Here is a 21244-nt window from a genome sequence, read left to right as displayed (position 1 = left end):
CGCAATGAAGCGTCCACGTTTTGCCGCTTTCGTGCTTTGATACCCATCCACACGCCTCTTTCGCAGAGCTCCATCAGGGTGTTGACTAAGGAGCAAATCTATGGCTGTGGCATAACGACTGGGAGGAATGTCTAACCCTAACCTTACAAGCACTCTTGCGGCCTCGGCATTTTTATTGCCGACACTAATTTCGAAGACTGAGAAACTCTTTTCTTAATTAGTACAAAAAATATCGAGTATTTTTTCAAATATCGTATCGTTTTGTTTTTTTCTATATCGCCCAACACTATTTTACCATAGCAGATTGTGTGGGGGACAATATATCGTGGAACTGATGTTTTTGTAGTTTGATAGCTTGGCCAGCACTCGACGACTTCACTGCTGTTTCACATGTGCACAGCTTCGTGCTTGCTTGTTTCACCTTTGTTTATCTTGTATAGTGCTGTCTATCCCAGACAACAAAAATCCATCATTTTTACATTGATACGTCCGCAGACGTTAAATCAGTATAAAAATGACGAATTTTCTTGTCTGGGATGTTTAGTGACTTCTTCTGTAGCTTTTACGTTCGAATTTAACTAAAAAGTTCCCTCGCTTATATTTCAATACATTACCGCAAAATATTGATGAGAGTATTTTAAATCCCCCAAAGAAAAATCTGATTTTATTCAGAAAGCGTCGTCAGTTACGTTAACTATTAAGACACATCGTCAGTGCCGCATCTCAGAGGTCTGGATTGGCTTTTGACATAAGTTTTACCGGTCTATGAAGTAAGCTACAAGGACAGTAACATTAAATCCCACCAACTGATCATCCAATCTACACGGCCTTGATGCTACAAATTCATATTTTACTTTTGTCATTTACGTGGGCGAAATAGATATAGCTACATTTGACAATACTGTATATCTGCACGTCAATGCACAAGAAAAGGAAGCAATAGGAACACAAGAAAAGGAAGGAACATGTCTACGGTTGGCCCGCCAACAAAAAATTTAAAATGTTTATAGGTCTACATGATAGAAAGTGTGGTTTGCTATCAAGAAAGCAGTTATTCTGGCTTCCTTATAATAATTAACATTGGTTTCGTAACATGGAGCTCCTTCAAAGTGCAGTTCTTTCGCCTGCTGTAACCAACGGACTGACTCTATTGAATTTTTTCAGAAAACATTTCAATTCAAACGGTAGAGCCTGCACAGGTTTCGCACATGCAAGAAGGTTTTCACAAGGTAAGGAAGACTGGAAGTGCAGATGGTATGAGTCTCACAATTCCATTGGGGATTGTTCAAGTACCGGCACGACAGTTTCTTTAAACGATTTTATTTCCTCATATAATATACTGTATATAAACAAACCCACAATTGATGAAAACAGGCACAACTGCAGAGCAAGTTCCCTACATTATACTGTCTTTTCAATACGGTAATTCCAATAGAAAAGTATATGCGTAGGGTAGGCCTACGTTGCACCCATGATTTAACTTAAACTTCGATCTAAACAACACAAGCGCTGCAATAGAGCTATTTTCTGACACAGTATTAGCCTACAATCCTACATTTAAACAAAAACGCAGTGCAATGGCCGTAAAATTTATTTTTTGTGTTTTCTGGCTAAGTTTGCCACTTAAATTATTGCACCTGCATGTACTTAGTTTTACCCTTACTTCACAAAATACTCTTGGCAGAGCTGATTCAAATCGCTGGTCACTAAATTAGTGATAACGCCTGAACCTTGTCCACGATTCACGGAAGGCATTGGGCTATACTTTCTTCCATCGCCATACATAGCCTACATCACACTTCGTTGCTCACAATATCAGCAGCAATATTTTCTTGGACAGTGCAAACTACTTTGTGTAAATTTCCTTCGGTCCAATGGGGATGAGATTTCAATGCAGTGAGTGTTTCCTGTAAAAAAAAATAACAGTCATGATCTTCACCTTCGTTCATACATTATTTAATGAGACTGACGAAACCACATTTAAAGTGCCGAAATAAAAATCGTCGATTTCAAATTTCTACTTAATGATGTGAACATCACTGTTTCAGCATTTCATTTGGATTACACATCGCCAACTACGTATTTGTATGTTGATATGAATCTAAACTAAGACACGAAATGATGGAACCGCATTAATTGGACATCCTATCGCTTCGCCATAATAAAATGCCTCACGATTTAACAACATACTAAGAAGCAGTTGGTTAGCTTATTTTCGTATTCTTTGTCTGATCTCCACTTGATGTGAGCGAGAGTCTGTACCTTTCATGTGTCTCGAGAATGGGAGATCGAGGCAAAACACTGGTCGTTATCTAGTTGTATGGTTGGTTGGTTTTTGAATCTTTATCCTCGGACAGACAAAGCCTTGATTGGTTATTCCTGGTAGTTTCGCATACTTGTAGAGGCTCTTGACGAAGGGCCCAGTGTGGTCCGGCAAAAATCGTCACATAAGTGGCATTGTGGCAAAAGCAGAGAATATCACCTTTTTCAGTGAATGACAGTGTGTTGTTGAAATATGACGCCTTGCATTGCGTTAAAGCGATCAAAAATCTTTTCTGGCTTGATCTTAAATTTAACATACATACTCGATAGTAAGATAGTTATTTTTACGACAATAGGCTGCTTTACCTTTACAAATTCGCTGTTACAAAGTGCAAGCAAATGAATGCAATGACTGATAGCTTGAAAATGGTTGTAGTTACATTCTTCTGCATTTATTCGCAAAGTTAGCTTCAACAATTGCTTCAATAGCATTGGAACATGCCGCTTCGTTCTATCAAAACATCAAATAAAAGGTGATAATATGTATTTGAATAAAAAGCCGATTGATTTGATTTAATTGGATGGACATTGCTTACTTGGTAGCACCCATCTACAGGTCGCCATGCTTAGTAGTTGGAGAGCCCAGATAAGTTAAATGACATTTTTGAGCACCGGCACAAAATGATTGACATTTGGAGCAGTGGATGTTGGTTTTTTTCTGACGGTGCATTTCGGAACTAAACCCTTTTAATTACCATTTGAATTACAAAGCAACTAATTTGATGTGGTACGATGGAACTTGCTTAGCCGTCATACCTGATCCACGAGACTTGTATAATTGTTTCCAGCGTTTCTAGTATGTAAGGCAATATTTGAAGACTTGCAAATTCTAACTGAAACTCCAGCATATCCATCAATACTTTGTAATGTCTGACGACTGTTATTCCCATTGCGTTTATGTATAGACTAATATGCTTCCAATAGGATCTAAATTTGAAAAGAAACCAAAAAGAAAATCATCTTAAAAATGTTTATGTATTACACCGTTTTGATTCCAGCAACATCACTGAAAATCACCAAGTTAGGTGAACACTGAACATACATCCCTGTAATGCATTAAAGTGACTGAAGATAAGAACCAACAAAGCATGGCCCTAAACCGGGAGTACAATGTCTAGTGAAATACGATATATTATAACTAGGGTTGTAAAAATACATTTTGTGTAAAATACAAGAAAAATACATCAGCGGAAAAATACATGTATTTTTCGTATTAAATTAAAACTTATTAAAAGCTCGCGTCATGCTCCGGCAACAACGTAATGGCAGGGAGCATCCGCTCGCTACGCGAAGTTCTTGGTCCTTGTAGGTCAGTGGTTCCCAAACTCATTGTCGCGACCCAAACGAGGATCGCGAGGATGCTTCTGAGGATCGCGGAATGGTAGGCCTACATAACAACGTATACAAATGAGGACTTTTACACAATCCAACCATTCCAACTGCGGATTTTAGAGCCCTGTATATTTTTTTTTATCAACGTTTAGTGATTGTACTTAATACCTTACTTGCAATGGCCTTATATAGTCTTCTACAGATATTATATATTGTGATGTCACAGGCGATCTAGGTCACAATTAGGTCATTGTTCTATTGCGGACATGTGTATTGTGTAACCGCCCACCACGTTGTTCTGAGTGGCCCGCGTGGTAAGCTACTCAGCATAATGTTAGTTCACTTACATCAAAGCAAGTTTAAGGTTTAGGGGGTTCATGTAGAGCTGAAGCTTTGTGATATAAGAATGCTGCCTTGCAATTTCGCAATGCGAGGTTAGCACTTAGAAGCTGTATGGAGTTGTACAGTACCTACAAAACTGTACAGTACGTAGCTAGAGATTTGTTGGTGCTAATTGCTAAATAGGTGCTGTTGGATTTGATTTCAGCTTAAGTCTCGTAGGCTACTCGCAAGTAGACATAATTTTCACTGTAAGTAAAAGCATCATCACGGTAAGTAGACAAAATTTTCGGTTTACTTGGTTTATCAACAGAGAGTCAAAAAATACAGAAAAAATACATGTATTTTACATTAAATCAATTATAGTTATTACTATCTGAAGCCTTTACAAATTGTTTCACCTAACGGATCATCAGAAGGTCTTATTCAAACAGAATCTTGTATTTTACGCACAACCAAAAATACAGTATTTTATACAATCCTAATTATAACTAACAAAAATTTTACACTGAAAAATGAATTTGGTGGTTTGGTTTTGAATCTTTATCCTCGGACTAACAAAGCCTTGATGGGTTATTCCTGGTAGTTTCGCAAAATTCGCATACTTGTAGAGGCTTTTGACGCAGGGCCGGTTACCGAGATGGACAGAGTGAAGTTTCCAATTGCTGAAATGTTGTTGCCGGAGAATTATTCCATCCACTAGGTGCCGCTGAATCGAGAGCAGTCCTTAGAATGCGTTGCTCAAGCGCACACCCCGAGAGTCGAACCAGCGCTGCTTCATCTTGAAACTTCTTCGTTCACGAAGTCACGCGCTAACCAACTGAGCTATCAGGGAGGTTGGATGATAATGAGGCTTTATCTTAAAATCAAATAGTCAAATTTCAACACAATGTTAAAATAAATGAGCGCCCACATGGCAAACAAAGACAAAGTTATTCCAATGATTTAATGGCAAGGCAAAAACAATTATGGATAGATCATCATGATGACACAAGTCGGTAACCACAAAACCATGACAAATAGCCTAGTAGTAGCACTTTCTTATGGCATTTTTACACTTGAAACTAGCTCATTGTCTTTTAGCCAGTTTTTAAATATATTTCTTTATTGGCAAACTGTGTTAAAACCACCGAGTATTATTGCAGTCCATGGACATTGGACAGTCTAAAATGAAATGATCAGCAGTTTTCCTATTTTGTTCGTGTAATGTCTTGATCTCTCAAGATATGTTGATTCTTATACTGAATTATAGCTTCATCAAACTAGCGTCTTGCGCATACATCAGTAACTCGTGAGAATATATATTTCGTCATAGTAATGGTAACCGCACATATATACAAGTGGTAGATGGCGCTATAGGCCTAATCATTCAATCTGTTACATCTTCCTTCTTCAAATAGGCCAACATTATTTACACAGCATAAAAATACAATCGTGAAATATGAACAGTAACACAAATGCTTGTAAGTCACAAGTCGGTGAATAAATCAATCACGATATCTTTGTGGGGTGACAACTTGTCTGCCAGATCGCGTTGTCCTATTTTCAAGTCGAGAAGTACTTGATTCATTTCGAACATCAGGCACATTTTGATTCAAATCATGATTATTTGCGATACAGTTTTCATCAGGATCAAATTTGAAATCACCATGACAGTACGGATCAGCGGGCATTTGCAATAGATGTCTACGATTACGTCGAAGAGGTCCACGTTCATTGCGAACAATGTAAGATCGAGGTTCATTGCATACATTCGAAACAACAGCATTGTTCCAATAATTACGTGTTTTATAACGTACTTTATCTCCTTTTTGCAAAGTAGGTAAGGGTTTTGTATGACGATCAAAATAAGACTTCTGGCGATTTTGACGTTTGCGTAAATCAGCATACTCATCAACAACTTTAGGCACAAGTAAAGTGTTAGCAATAGGCAATTTACTGCGAAGATGACGACTCATCAAAATTTGAGCAGGTGAGTAACCAAGACCAGCAATGGGTGTATTACGGTACTCTAACAAAGCTAAATAGGGGTCAGTGCCTGCATCAAAAGCTTTTTTGACCATTTTCTTTAACGTCTGAACAGTGCGTTCAGCCTGGCCATTACTCTGAGGATATTACTCTGAGGGCTGGAGGTAATACTCTTAACACCATACTCTTTACAAAACTCAACAAACTCTTTGCTTCGAAACGGCATATTGTCGCTGACAATTTCTTCAGGAATACCGTGTCTCGCACAGACACTTTTAACTTGTTCTACAACAGTCTTTGCTGTCTTGTCAGCTAAGGAAAGCAGTTCTGGGTACTTGGAATAATAGTCAACAACAACAAGATAATCGCGATTTTTAACAGTCATTATGTCCATAGCAATTTTTAAAAAGCGTCCATCTGGAATTTCGTGAGAAACTAGCGGTTCACGTTGGTTGTTTCGTTGATGAGCACAACAAACATTGCATTTTGCAACAATGTTTTCGATGTCTGATAACATCCTAGGCCAATAAAGCAAGTCTTGCGCTCTGGATTTGCATTTTTCCATTCCAAAGTGGCTTTCATGGATTAAATTCAACATAAACGATCGTAACTCGACTGGAACAACGATTCGATCGTTGGCCATTATTAAATGTTCGGCTTCATGCAATATGTCACGCATATTCCAGTAACTTTTAGCTTCGACCGGAACGTCTCTTTGTGCACGAGGCCATCCATTTTTGCAATAGCTTTTGACCTTTTTTAGACCTGCATCTCGCTCTGTAGCCTCAATAAGCTCGTCCATGCGAGATGGCGTAACTAGAAGGCTAGTTATAAGAGTGTGGATTACACGAACAAGGTCATCATTCAATTCATTGTCTGGCACAACATTGAGATAAGCACGTGATAAAGTATCAGCTAGGTACATTTCTTTTCCTGGAACAAATTTGATTTTTAAATCGTATGGCTGCAAACAAAGCATTAAACGTTGAAGTCTAGGCGGAGCTTTGCACAATGGCTTCTTCATAATTGATTCAATTGGTTTGTGATCAGACTCAACAACAATAGAGTCTTTTCCATAAATGTACTGATGGAACTTTTTTGCTGCAAAAACGATAGAGAGCATCTCTTTTTCTATTTGTGCATAGTTTTGTTCGGCGGAAGTCATGGACCTAGAAGCATAGGCAATCGGTTTTCCATCTTGAAGTAAGCACGCTCCGAGTCCCTTTTGAGAAGCGTCGGACTGGATTGTTACAGGCTTCATGACATCGTAGAACGATAAAACTGGCTTACTTGTCAACAGTAATTTAAGATGAGTTAATGCTTCGTCATGAGCATCAGTCCACTTCCATTCAACTCCTTTCTTTAACAGATCACGTAAAGGCGCTGTAATGGAGGATTCATTAGGTATATATTGAGATAAGAACTTCGTCATTCCTAGCAATCGCTGCAAAGAATGGACATCTGTGGGCTTGGGCATGTTCACAATAGCGTCAATTTTCTTTTCATCCGGCTTCAGACCATCTTGTGAAACAATGTTACCCATATATTCAACAGTTTTCACTTTGAGTTGGATTTTCTTTTTGTTAAACTTCACTCCTTTTTGACGAGCTCTGTCTAGCACAGCTTTGAGAATTTCATCATGTTCTTTCTCAGAAGATGCTGCTATGATGATGTCATCAGCTATGACATGCACATTGGCAATGTCACCAAATGTCTCTTCATTTCGTTTCTGCATTATTTCAGATGCGGACGACAGTCCAAAAGGCATTCGAAGAAATCGTTTTCTACCCCAAGGGGTGTGAAACGTAGTGAGGTACGAAGATTCTTCTGTCAACTTTACATGCCAGTAAGCGTCTTTCATGTCAATTACAGTAAATAAATTCTTTCCGGACAGTTGGGATTGGACATCCGCTGGTGTGGGAATATTATGACGTTCACGCTTAATAAAAGTATTCAATGGTTTTGGGTCTAAACAAATGCGCAACGATTTGTCTTTCTTTTCAACTACAACAAGGTTATTTACCCAATCAGTTGGCGTATCAACATCAGCAATGATTTTTTGTGTTTTAAGTTGTTCAAGATGCTCTTGCAAGTGTGATCTTATAGCATAAGGGATTTTTCTGGGGTGCTGGATTACAGCTTTGGCATCAGGCTTGAGCATTATGTGGTATTCTTTATCATAAGCTCCAATGCCAGAAAAAATATCAGCATATTCATGGGTAATATTTGCAATAGTACCAGTGCCATTTTGTGTGTATGCGTCGATACGTTTAACAAGGTTTAAAATAGCACATGCATGTTCACCAAGAATAGCAATATCAATGACATCAGTTACGTAAAATAACAAGTCAAAACAATTTTTTCTTTTATCATAGCATTTGATTACGGTGGTGCCATGCGGCTTAACAACGCTATTACCAAAACCACAAAGCTTGGTGCTCGTCTGCTGCAATTCAAGACCGGACATTTGTGCAAAAAAATTGTAAGGAATAACATTTGCAGCTGCACCAGTGTCAAGCTTACACAATACAGAATATTTGAGACCATCAGGATCACCAATAAGCAAGCGAGTTTTCATTTTCGTGCTGCTTTCTTGTTCATCAATGGTAGAAACTTGTAGAAATGTTGGTTCTGATTCTTCGGCTTTGATGTCGTGCATCGGCTTCGTAGGTGGCTTTCGACACACCGATATAAAAATGTTTACGCACACCACAGTTGAGACATGTTTTACCATAAGCAGGGCATTTTCTGGGTGCGTGGACTTTACCACAGTATCTGCAACTGTCTCTTGGCTTTGGAACGGGTTGCATCGCAGAGGCTGCGCGGTTCGTCATGGTTGACTGGCGTTTACTACTAATGCTGTCGATATGTTGTGGTTGTGTGTTATTCATGACCAACAAATGGCTTCTTGTTGCGTCATAAGCGTGGCATAAATCAATGGCTTTTGCCAGCGTTAAGTCTGAGGTTTGCATCAGCTTTTCTCTAATACTCTGGTTTGAAATACCACAGACAATTTGATCACGAAGATTTCTCTCTTTAACAGCTTGATTATGAAATGCACAGTCATTTGCAAGTGTTCTGAGATCATTAATCCAACAATCAAAAGACTCACCATCAAGTTGATTTCTATGCCAAAACTTGTACGTGGAAAAAATTTCATTCTTCTTTGGTTCACAATATAACCGAAATTTTCTCAGTACGTGGTCGTAATTGTCTTTGCTATCATTATCATCATTGTCTGGAAAGACAAAATTGCTAAAGATTTCTTGTGCTGCAGTCCCAGCACAGTGTAGCAAGATTGCGACTTGCGTCTCTGCTGACTTCTTACTGATCTCAGCGGCTACATAATAGGTTCGGAAAGACATCTCCCATTTTTTCCATGCTTCTGCTATGCTTGAACTGTTGAAGTTCATCGGGGCAGGCTGCTTAAAATCTGCCACGTTTTAAGACTAAAAAAACGACTATTGATAATTCTTCTTGCAATACGTAGGTTCAAGTAAGTTCTGACACCATGTAATGTCTTGATCTCTCAAGATATGTTGATTCTTATACTGAATTATAGCTTCATCAAACTAGCGTCTTGCGCATACATCAGTAACTCGTGAGAATATATATTTCGTCATAGTAATGGTAACCGCACATATATACAAGTGGTAGATGGCGCTATAGGCCTAATCATTCAATCTGTTACAGTTCGCAGTTTGAACAAATTGGTGTGTTTTGATGACGCCATCGATTGATTAACATGCACAGTACACACACACAGGCCTCTAAGCTCCTTTATTTTTTCGGTCACCAAGCATGACCTACCAAAGCTTTTGCCCGGGCACTGGCAGCCAAAATAAAAAATTGTGTTTTTAAAAATCCTTCAATTAATATCGTGCTTTTGCGTTCACCCAGATAAGAACAATGCAAACTAGGCCCTAAAACATATTTTCATTTGTATTTAAATACACTGCTTCCCAAGTAAGTGTACAGCTAGCACTCTAGCAGATGTTCACAGGATTTGGATCCTGTAGGATCTTGATTTTCACGAAAAACAAGGATAGGATTCAATTTTTTTGCAGCTAATCACATGTTGAAAACAGTGCATGAAATTATTCAAGAACTTGCCAGATTTTACTTGCATGTACCATAGCCTGCATGACCTGAAGTGATACTGCTATTTTGCATTCATCAAATGCTGGCATTTGCACAACAATCTAACCTCTTCGTGTTATTTATTAAGTAAGAATCGATTTCGCTATAGTAATAGCATCTTCAGCTTATTCAAATAGAAGTGAGCTATAGTTTCAGTGTGCACCCGAGTTCTAAATGACATTGGCATGGATTTTAATCACATTGACATGTCACTTAGAATTCAGTACCATTTTTCCTGAGGAATAAGGACTGTGTGTGTGTTAGCATTGCCAAGAAGCAGAGGAGTTCACAAAACCGTTGAAAATTGGCAGGATCAGGTCATAATCTTTTAAATTTTCAAAACCATGGGATCAGGATTGGACCAGGATTTTGGAAAAGGTAGATCCGAACATCTCTGACAATTAGTGTTCGAGTTTTTATAGGTCAACCGCTCAGACTTTTTGTGAAACTTTTTCAGCAATATTTCTCCGCGGCTTGTGAAAGACTTTGCCTTGTTTGTGAAAAAAAGATTGCGAATGCGATTGAAGAAAAAAAGTTTCACGTACAAACCGAGTGGAGAAATAAAATGCAAAAATAATAAAAAAAGGCAATATAACGCAAGAGAACAACTGCACGCCCAGCAAGCTAGTGTAAGAGAGGCCCAATTACGGATCCATAGGATGCACTGCCTAATAATTATAAATTCAAGAAAAATATACGTCAAGTCCAATTGATGCCTTGATGGATATTAAATATTCTTGTTGATATTCACAGTTCAAGATAACTTGACATCAATTGGACTTGTCGTATATTTTTCTTGGAGAAATAAAAGTTTGAAATACGAACACGACTAGAGAAATGCTGGCTTGTGACAGCCGGCGACCAAACATGGTCTACCAGCGCGGCAGTTTCGGAGACTATTTGATGACTTCTCGGCGGCCATGGCCGCCGGGAACTTACACACAGTGATAACAACAATACACAAACCTGAGAATATCATTTTGTGTGCACGTATTCATATTTGAGAGGATAGTTTGAAATGTTTCATCATATCTTGTTGATATTCGTTGCTGATCTACTTTGCTGGGATCACGTTCAAGATTAGCAATAGATGATAACAAACATGGCAAGCAGTTGTCCAGAATCACACAATCTCGAGAATACAGTTTCTTTGTCAAAGCTTCAAAAGTTACATCAGCCCATCCAAACATTCTAAGAAGCAAATACAACACGTACGTAATAATTATCTTGCTGTTGAATAGCTGCAAGCAGTTAAAATATTGACTAAAAATAAGTTTTTAGTTTATATTACTGTAACTCATTTAGTTTTAACTCAAGGAGCAATCTGATAATGCCCTTGATGACCAAATTAAAACTATGTCTTAAAATTTTTCAAATTGTCTGTTGACTGCATCAGTCGATTAGATTGCAGATTCACCAATTAGACTTTAAATAACATCACCATATTCTATATAACACTCATCCTAAGTAATAGGCTATATATAGTTATATACTATAGTGTATACAATGTAAGAAATAAACAAACTAAAAAAAAAATTAGGACAAACAACAAAGGAGGTTGACTGCTAACATGATCATCACCAAAAACAGTCCTCATCATTGGTAGCACTTGAAGTTGGGGTTTTATTGGTACTATGCTACCATGCGTACCATGCTACCATTGGTACCATGCGTACCATGAGCAAGTGACCATGAGCATGGTTGACTGCTGAGAAACATAAGTTTTGTAGTTAGTCGTGCTACTAACTGTTTTTCACCAGTCGAGTGTAGCATGAATTCAGCGATGGACATTGGACATGTGTTTTGCCCATGAGACTGGGGCACTGGGCTCATCAGTATCACACCACTAACTCATGCCATATAGTTCTCAACCGCTGCTTTTGCCAGTTAATTGATACCTTTTTTGTGGAAGGAAAACAACTAATCTACAAAACTTAGTTAAAATTGCAATAAACTAATTTATAATAAGTCATTCAGTAGCTATACTTCACCAAGTGCTTTCTTTTGCAGTTCTTTTATATATACATATAATAAAAAAGCAGTTATTGCTTGAAAAACTGTATGATACAATTGGAAACAGCATAAAAAACAAAAAATGTAAAAAACAACGACAATAACAAAAACATTTTTAACCATACGGTACGTACATTACCTAAGTACCGTACCAGTATTACTAATAAAACTGCAACATACAATTACCCAAAAAAACTTTATAAATATTATAGAAAATATATAATCAAACCTATTCCCAGTATTGAAATATATGCTTCAGAAACTGATTCCATAATTATTTCAGATTAGTTTGTAGTTATTTCTGACCATCACAATGAAAAACAATATATCATACAGTATAAAAGAAATTGCTAAGTTACCGTAACTCAGCAGCAGGTACAGAATTAAAAACCTTGTCTAATAGATTCAATCCTATCACAACATTAGATGTTTCAAAGTCATCTACAAGCAGCAAAATTGGTGGAAGAATCATATGTAAGGATTCAGTCAATCTTTTACTGTTGGATGCTTGTATTAGTTTTTGATATGCACAGTAAACAGGTTTATGTTTTTTCCACTTTTCCCTTAAAATAAAATAATTTATTGATTAGTTTCCAGAATTAAAATTGTAAGCAAGTTTTTTTTTTTTTTTCAAATGAGCAATCTATCTTAGAAAAGCTAATGTAATCACGTCAAAACTTTTTAGGAAGCTGATTCATTTTTTGTTAAAAAATTAGCATGGAAACAAACAGATTTTTATGTGCAGTGCACAACTTGACTCTAACAACCTTGAAGTTAAGCTTAAAACCACATACCTGTCTAAATACGGTAAAAATAGCTTCAACGTCTCATGAAAAACATCTTTCGTACTACATAAACAATGTTTTAGGTCTGTCTGATGTGAAACATGTAAAAATAGGCTGAGTAAGCCTTTAACGCACTCTGTTTCCACTTCACATGCCCATGGTTGTGATGGATCTTGAAATAATAAAGATATTTGAATTACAGCAGGTCCACAAGATCTTGTAGCTTTTTTTTGCAATGTGTCAAAGCAATGTGGTGACAACTTTTGCAGTAAGTTTATTACTACAGAGCAAATTATTTTTACAGAAGTGTGTATTAAATCATGACTGTATGATGGTGTCTCTTCTGTTTCAAACTTTGCCAAACTTAAAGTCTGAAGAATAACAGCTTTAATTACTTTGTCTAAAAGTAATCCAACAATATTGATGAAAGTCTCTACATCTTCATTTGGCACAATCTGATGTTCGAAACTAGCCAATAACATAAGTTTCTTTTCAAAAAGGTTCATTAGTTCAATAATTTCTTTGAGATTTGTAACTTCTCTTAGTTGGTGATAAAATTCGTTCAGTTCTGCACACATTTGTAGCATTTTGGGTACGGTATATAAAAAGACAAAATATTCTGCAAATATTCTAGGCTACTGTATTTCTCTTGTGCAGTGCTGTAAAAGCATAAATGTCGTATAGTATTGTTTATGCACTCATTGATAAAAATATATTTAGTATATCACTTGACATCAATAAACTGTGTGCTAAAGTTCACAAATATTGCAAGTAACTGCAAACCTATAATTCACACAAAATGAATAGGCTACAGCCTATGTGTTCAAATTGAACAAGTGTATAATAATTAATTGTACAAAGTTATAACACATTTTAATTGTAAAGCAAATTATTTGGAAACTTTTTAGCTTTAGCTGTATTATACATACAAAGCTGCCTTTTCAACAGATTTTCTAACAAACTGGGCTGCTTTGTAAATATATAAAATTACACGACTATGGGCTAAGTTTCTTGTAAATTTACTTATAATCAAAATTAGCTTGCATACAAATGTCATTTTTGAATCATTCAACAAGCAATTTTTCCGTTTTATTCTTTAGGCTAACCTTTTAGCAAACTGCCTATTTTACGAGGCAGGCACTGCCATAACACGATTTAAAGTATTAGGAATGCAACAATGTTATGAGGGGTCTATTATTGGGCTTTGCTCCTGCTGCGCCTCTGGGTTAGGGTGTACCAAAAAAACCTTACTTTTACTGATCTTGCTGTTGGCTGGCAAAAAGTTGTGTTTGGGGTCAAAACTAATGCTAATATAAAAAAATTTAAATTTCATTGATGTTTGACGCCTATTTTCTTTACGTTTCCATGGAAACAACCCAAATTTTTAAAAAATGGCGTAACTTGAAAACCACTATAGTTAGAAAGCTCTAATAAACACCAAAAGTTCCAGAACACCAATATTCCTATGAGTGTTTAATACATTTTATGGGTCTAGGTAATGTAGTTTTTTAGATATTTCCTAAAATAGCGTTTTTGTAAAAAATCTAGTTAATTTACTCTAAAAATTATTTTATACAAACTTTTGCTATAGCTGGCTAAAGTGGCAATGTAACAATCACACAGCAGTCTGGCAATGTAACAATCACACAGCAGTCTGGCAATGTAAACAAAAAATTAAAGTATATAATTGACTAAAAACTTAAATTACCGGTATATATACAGTATATACATACATTGTATATACAGTATATATATGCAGTAAGCAATACTATTTTACTTCCTTTGACAATGCTCAAGACAAAAGGTATACCAGTGGTCCGGTACCTGTGTAGCCGTAATGTGATATGCATTGTTTTACGCATCATATCAATGGAAATCAATGTTGCTTGATTTGTAGTTTTTACAAGTACAGTTTCATTCCTTTTTTAGTAACTCTTTCTGATGATGTAGCAACTGTGGCTTGTTTTTCTCTCAATCCTTTGATAATCTTTGAAATGTTTTGTTTTGCTGTAGAATTTCAGGTGAGTTTGTCATAAAATTCAGTAAGACCCAATGCTCGTTCAGATGCATCATTGACAACTAGGATTGCTTTGATTATATTTCTTACCTTTAAGTACAGTAGATTTTTGTGCCAAAACTTGGGATTAGCTGTTAAAAAACTTGTATCTAATTTGAGCAAATTGAACCAAGTCCATGAGTCTTTTCCTATAAGGTTGTGGAGTTGAGTTTGTTGTTAAAGAACTGGCATTTGCTGGATTCTGGTTTTTGGAAGTTTACTTGATTTAAATACTCCATCATACTTTAAAAGTTCTCTAGCCATGTTATGTTTCTGAGTGAAGGAAACATGATCACTGAATAGCGCAAAAATAACTAGGCGCTCAGAAATGTACCACAAATGTTTATCAAACTTTGTCAAATATGCTGAAGGTATTTCAATAAAAAGTGGAGGTATAATATAGTTGCAGAATATTTTTGCATCTCTTTCATGTCATTGCTTAACTGGCAATGTAGTTTTAAATCATTGATTGGAGAATCAAGAGAATTGGATGCAGTAAACCAGGGCTCTATATGATATAATACTAGAAAAACTGCCAGAGAAGAGATTTCATTCAATGTTGCTTCAGATACCAGATTTAACTTCAGCAATTGTGATTTGAATGAAGATATTTTCAAAGAATATATTATTGATATTCTACTCATCCAATGAGCATGATGCGATGCTCCTGGAGCTTGAAAATGGAACACTTGTCTAGCATCCTGGCAGTTTTTCTAGTATTATATCATATAGAGCCCTGGTTTACAACACTCAATTTTCTTGATTCTCCAATCAATGGTGGTTTAAAACTACATTGCCAGTTAGTAAAAAAGAGTTACTAAAAAAGGAATGAAACTGTACTTGTAAAAATTACAAATCAAGCAACATTGATTTCCATTGATATGATGCGTAAAACAATGCATATCACATTACGGCTACACGGGTACCGGACCACTGGTATATCTTTTGTCTTGAGCATTGTCAAAGGAAGTAAAATAGTATTGCTTACTGCATATATATACTGTATATATACCGGTAATTTAAGTTTTTAGTCAATTATATACTTTAATTTTTTGTTTACATTGCCAGACTGCTGTGTGATTGTTACATTGCCACTTTAGCAAGCTATAACAAAAATTTGTATAAAATAATTGTTAGAGTAAATTAACAAGTTTTTATAGAAAAACGCTATTTTAGGAAATATTTAAAAAACTACATTACCTAGACCCATAAAATGTATTAAACACTCATAGAAATATTGGTGTTCTGGAACTTTTGGTGTTTATTAGAGCTTTCTAACTATAGTGGTTTTCAAGTTATGCCATTTTTTAAAAATTTGGGTTGTTTCCATGGAAACGTAAAGAAAATAGGCGTCAAACATCAATGAAATTTAAATTTTTTTATATTAGCATTAGTTTTGACCCCAAACACAACTTTTTGCCAGCCAACAGCAAGATCAGTGAAAGTAAGGTTTTTTTGGTACACCCTACTCTGGGTCCACCTACTTTTAAAATGGTTACTCCATGCCTGGGACTGAACACAATTAAAAACTATGTCATGTGATTGAGTATATTGGTGTAACTTAGTGCTAAGTTACTGCATTTTACACCAACAAAAATATCGCTGTTACCGTAACTCACTGAAGATGCCCAGTAGCGTATTTAGGGGGGAGGATAAAGGGCGATGCCCACCCCTAATAATGAGGTAAAAAAACAAATTTTGCAAAAAAAAGTTGCAGCGCAAGACATAATTGCTTGGATGATTCATCCTGCGCAACTGTGTTGCAAGACCAGGGATATCTATAACTACGGGATTGGAAACTCTATTCAGTGCTATACATCAGTAGGGTCATCACATTACTACGACTACAGAAAGATTAACAAAATAAAATGCCGACTAAAAGGTATACAAAATTCGATTTTACAATATTAATACAAAATATATACTCATATTAAAACTTAATTGAATATAAAAGTACATTTGCGCTGCTAGAAAAAAAACAATGAATCCAAAAAATGAATAAATGCAACAAGTCCAAAACCGCCTACTGTTGTTCTTTAGCATTTTGCGTACTGCAATTCGGATCAGAAGTACGTAAATGAGGAGTGTTCAGCAATCAGTGAAATATGTTGTTGTATCATCAACTTGTTCACAGACCAATCCAGTACGAAACCAATTCGTTTAAGATGTCATTAGAACTATAACCAATAGTCAGTCTGGAAATTTTTTAAGCAGCAAGCAAAATACAACATGACCACTAATGGAATACAAACAAATAAACAAACCAGGCAAGAGTAGATTTTACAATTTACAGCAGGTGAATTGATTGTTACACTTTTGGTTGTTCGTTTAGCCTACTACTTGCTGACCTTTGAGATCAATTTATGTGATTATTTATCACAGCAGCGCACAAAGAAAAGTGACCCTACTGGTGTATAAAATGGTTTTCAGTTCCATAGAGTTTCCAATCCCGTAGTTATAGATATCCCTGTGCAAGACCTAAGGGGCGATAATAGGCTTTTTCACCAACTTTTTGGCAAGGCTTGCTCAGCTTTTGGCGAAGAAATCCGAATGCCCGGAGAGCACCTAGACAACAACATCGACCTAATATCCCAGCTGAAACTGCGGAGATCTATTTCAAACGAACAGTTTTTCTTTTCTTGACGTTTACATGGCACAAATTCACGAGAGATTCAATAAGCACTGTTTGCTAGCTTTTGAAGTCAGCACATTTCTGCCTTCATTGATTCATGAAGATGAGGACTGCCCGATCGACGAGATTTGCAACTTCTACCATGAAATGCTGAATGTTGAACAGCTACCATTGAATTGCGACGATGGAGAGCGAATTGGCTTGCAGTTTCTGTGGACAAACCATGGACAAAGTGACAAACCACCTGCGAGTCAGGGTTGCCAGATACTCAAGCTGTAGCAAGGCCAAATTCATTATAAAATAAGGCCAAAATTTTTATTTAGGCTAATTCTAAGGCTAAATTAACGCTAACAACTGAATTAAAATAATTCTTTGAAAATGTCATTTTACGATCAAACATAACAGAAAATACTTTAACACTGTCAGAGCATAAGCTAATGACCGGTGCGTTTGCATAATTTGATTAATAAAAAATTACTGTAGTAGCAGAAAAACAAGAAACCATTATTTGTTTGTTTGTTTGTTTATCTTTATCCTGCATTGCGGGAAAGCGGACTTGAGCGCTATGCATCGGTGTACGCCTTCCGACGTACACCTGACCCACGCTGCAGCCGACGGCAATGTCTGTTTCCGGTTGTCTACTCTATTTATGACTTAAATTTGGTACTACCCATTACTCGAAATCGATCACTGGGTAGAGGCAATTATCGTAAAGTTTCTTGCCCAGAGAAACAACAGCAAGTGCGGGTGGCTGGAGTCGAACATGCAGGCTCTCGACTGCGAGCCCAACGCGCTAACCACTCGGCTATTATCAGTATACCTTACTTATACTTACTCATTTTCAATACTTGGAGAATAGGCTATACCTTAACCTTTTAAAAAAAAAATGATTTAAATATAACTGTTTGTGATAAAATTGGTTCTTTCTATTATCAGCAGGTCTATGAAGTTTTTAGATGGTTTACAGAATCAGTTGCTTACACCTAACTATGCTGTTGGTACTATGTACTGACTAAGCTAAGAGACTTCACTAATTAGGCTACTTGGCAATCGTCCCAAAACCAGGATCAACTTGCGGGGGGGGGGTCGCTACTCCTCACACCCGTTGGTCGACGTTGCCTTACATGCGAGCTCCCGATGTTGGGGTGCTCAGCGAAGGCAAGTTGACCCTTGTGTTCTATCAGAAACAACTTAGGTTTGTGGTACGTAACGAAGTACAGCAAAATCCCGAAAACGGATTTAGCTGCTTCGTGCCACATAACACCCCACCAGTGTCTGAGGGCTGGGTTGGCCCGAGACACGCAAAGGTAGAGTGCCCTGCGTTGTTCTGAACGTCGGGAGTCACCAGTGCGGGGGAGGGTCGCTAATCCTCATCCGTTGGTCGACGTTGCCTTACATGCGAGAGTGGGAGCTCCCGATGTTGGGGTGCTCAGCGAAAGCAAGTCGACCCTTGTGTTCTATCAGAAACAACTTAGGTTTGTGGTACGTAACGAAGTACAGCAAAATCCCGAAAACGGATTTAGCTGCTTCGTGCCACAAACTCAATAGAACCACCCTGTCCACAGCTAACACATTCTCTACTCACTATGTCTCTATTTAGTAATTAAAAAGGATGTAAGTCAGGCCTAGTGATAATTAAGTGATCCGGTACTTTTATTTGCAATTTACTTAAAATACCGTCAGCCAGAGGCCAGGGCTACTTTGAACGGTAGTCAAACTTTGAACACTAATTTAAAAATCCGACTACCCATTGTATTAAGGCCTGTGAAAGGCACACTTTAAATTGCATTTCGCGGAAAACTTCATCAAATGATCGTTATGAATGGTCCTTTCCGAAAATGGCAAAATAATGGTATTGTTGACAGTAAAAACTGCTTTGAGAATATTTTCTGGAAATTTAAATTTTTTGCTGCCAGATAACAGTTTTAAGTAGGCTGGAAACTTTTATGCCGATCTTGGAAAGTAAAAGAGCTTTTGACCCAGTTTCTTTATAAAAGGGTTTCAATTTTATTAGCATGTCGAGGATATTTGAAAACTAGATTTGAGTTGAGGATTTCGCTCGTAATTATGAAAGTTTGGGTTGCACTGTGTTCAAAGTAGCCCGCACATTTTCTTTGGGCTACACCACTGTGATTTAGTGATGTTCAAAGTAGCCCTAACATGTTGCTGTACATGGCATGAACTGTTGTCTTCGTTGTCATTTCAGTTCACCCTTTTTACACGTTGCACATTACCATTGAGTGGGCTCGTGTTTTGATCGCTGTATTCTGTACACAACTGCTTTTTCACGTGATTAAATTTAATACCATTTGCCCGGTGATTTTTAAAACCTTGCAAGAAAAGTAGTAATTATTGCTTCATGATTACGTTACGTGCAGTTTTGCTTCATGATCCAGGGCAGTAGGCTATAATATTCATCAATGTTACGAGACGCGTCCTGGAGAAATTTGGAAGTTTTACTGGGGGGTGGGGAGCTTATTGTTATTGACTTTTTTAGCAGTTATTTCATCATGAAACTTTTTAAATGGCAAAACTTGTTCAAAATAATACTACGTGACATATTCTGATTATTCTATTCTATTCGTTTTTATATTAGTGTAATTTACTGTTTAATATGTGTCTTAGTCATGGCCTACTGTACCAAATTCTTGCTTGGACACTGTCTTAGTCCCGATTGTAAAGAATTTGAATGGCGACATTCAAGATTCATATAACTATAGTAGGCTACAGACCTATTGCTGTAGCTACAGTATTCTCAAAACTGTTTGAACGTTTTATTTTAAATCATCTATTGCCTTTTTTGAATACCAGTGACAATCAATTTGGGTTTAAGTCTGGTCATAGTATTGACATGAGTGTTTTTTTTATTAAAACAAGCAGTGTCCTCTTATATCAGTCATGACACTCCTATATATTCTGTCTTTTTGGACGGTGCTTCGAAAGCCTTCGACAAAGTCGTGCGCGGGAAGCGGGGGGCGGATACCCCCTTGCCCTCAATTTTTCTGCAGATGGAGGGGCAAGAGAGCAATGGTACCCTTTTAAAGTCATGTAAGCTACTGCACATTTTGCAGTAACTTATAACAATTTCTGCTATTCGCTTTTAGCCCAATTATAATTTTTCATTTTTGCCTCAAAATAATATTTAAGGCACAAAATTTTGCAACACAATACAGGCCTTAAAACTCGTTGTTTTTTAGGCAGTCATCGTGGCTTACCAGGAGCTCCTTCTCGGCGGCCAAATCTGCGTGCTTGGAGGCCAAAATCAAAATATCGATAGCACAAGTAAATAGAATTAAACTTGCAACAATGCTAAAAAAAAAAAAAAATAGCGTTGTTGAAGTCTGGGCCTGGGCGACGTCTTACAATAGAATCGTTGCACCACGCAATAACTGCTTTATCGGGATTGTAATCCAGTACTGCGGGACCATCTAACAACACTCACACTAGTGTCTCCAATGTGGTTGATTTTAAAGAAGTTCGCCACCCCCCTAGAATTCTTTTCAGCAACGAAAAGCAACGTTCGACATGTGTTGACGATGACGGCAAGGTAATAAAATAAGTATTTCAATGATGTGAAGGACATTACTAAAAGAAGCATAATATTTGCAAAATATGATCAAAAAATGTTTTCCCTTTGGATGCCAACTAACCCAGTTC

The 21244-nt window shown here is 37.0% G+C and overlaps 1 protein-coding gene across 2 annotated transcripts; it reads right to left on the bottom strand.

The window, feature by feature from the left end:
- Positions 1-766: 766 nt before the first annotated feature.
- LOC145778288 (TELO2-interacting protein 2-like) lies at positions 767-13541 on the bottom strand. 2 transcript variants are annotated; one of them, XM_082589751.1, is made up of 7 exons: positions 13295-13367; positions 12909-13071; positions 12474-12677; positions 11068-11292; positions 3079-3249; positions 2629-2773; positions 767-1907 (listed from the first exon to the last, which is right to left on the bottom strand). In XM_082589751.1, the coding sequence occupies exons 3-7, from the start codon at positions 12584-12586 to the stop codon at positions 1794-1796; spliced, it is 768 nt and encodes a 255-aa protein (XP_082445877.1). In that variant the 5' UTR covers positions 12587-12677; positions 12909-13071; positions 13295-13367; the 3' UTR covers positions 767-1793. The 2 variants fall into 2 exon arrangements, with proteins under 2 accessions (XP_082445877.1, XP_082445876.1); XM_082589750.1 differs by having other exon boundaries at positions 12909-13541.
- Positions 13542-21244: the final 7703 nt, after the last annotated feature.

This window comes from Aplidium turbinatum, chromosome 10, assembly GCF_918807975.1.
Source record: "Aplidium turbinatum chromosome 10, kaAplTurb1.1, whole genome shotgun sequence".
In the NCBI taxonomy this organism is placed as follows: domain Eukaryota; kingdom Metazoa; phylum Chordata; class Ascidiacea; order Aplousobranchia; family Polyclinidae; genus Aplidium; species Aplidium turbinatum.
The sequence above is the reverse complement of the archived record's forward strand: the minus strand, read 5'-3'. Positions and strand labels throughout refer to the sequence as shown.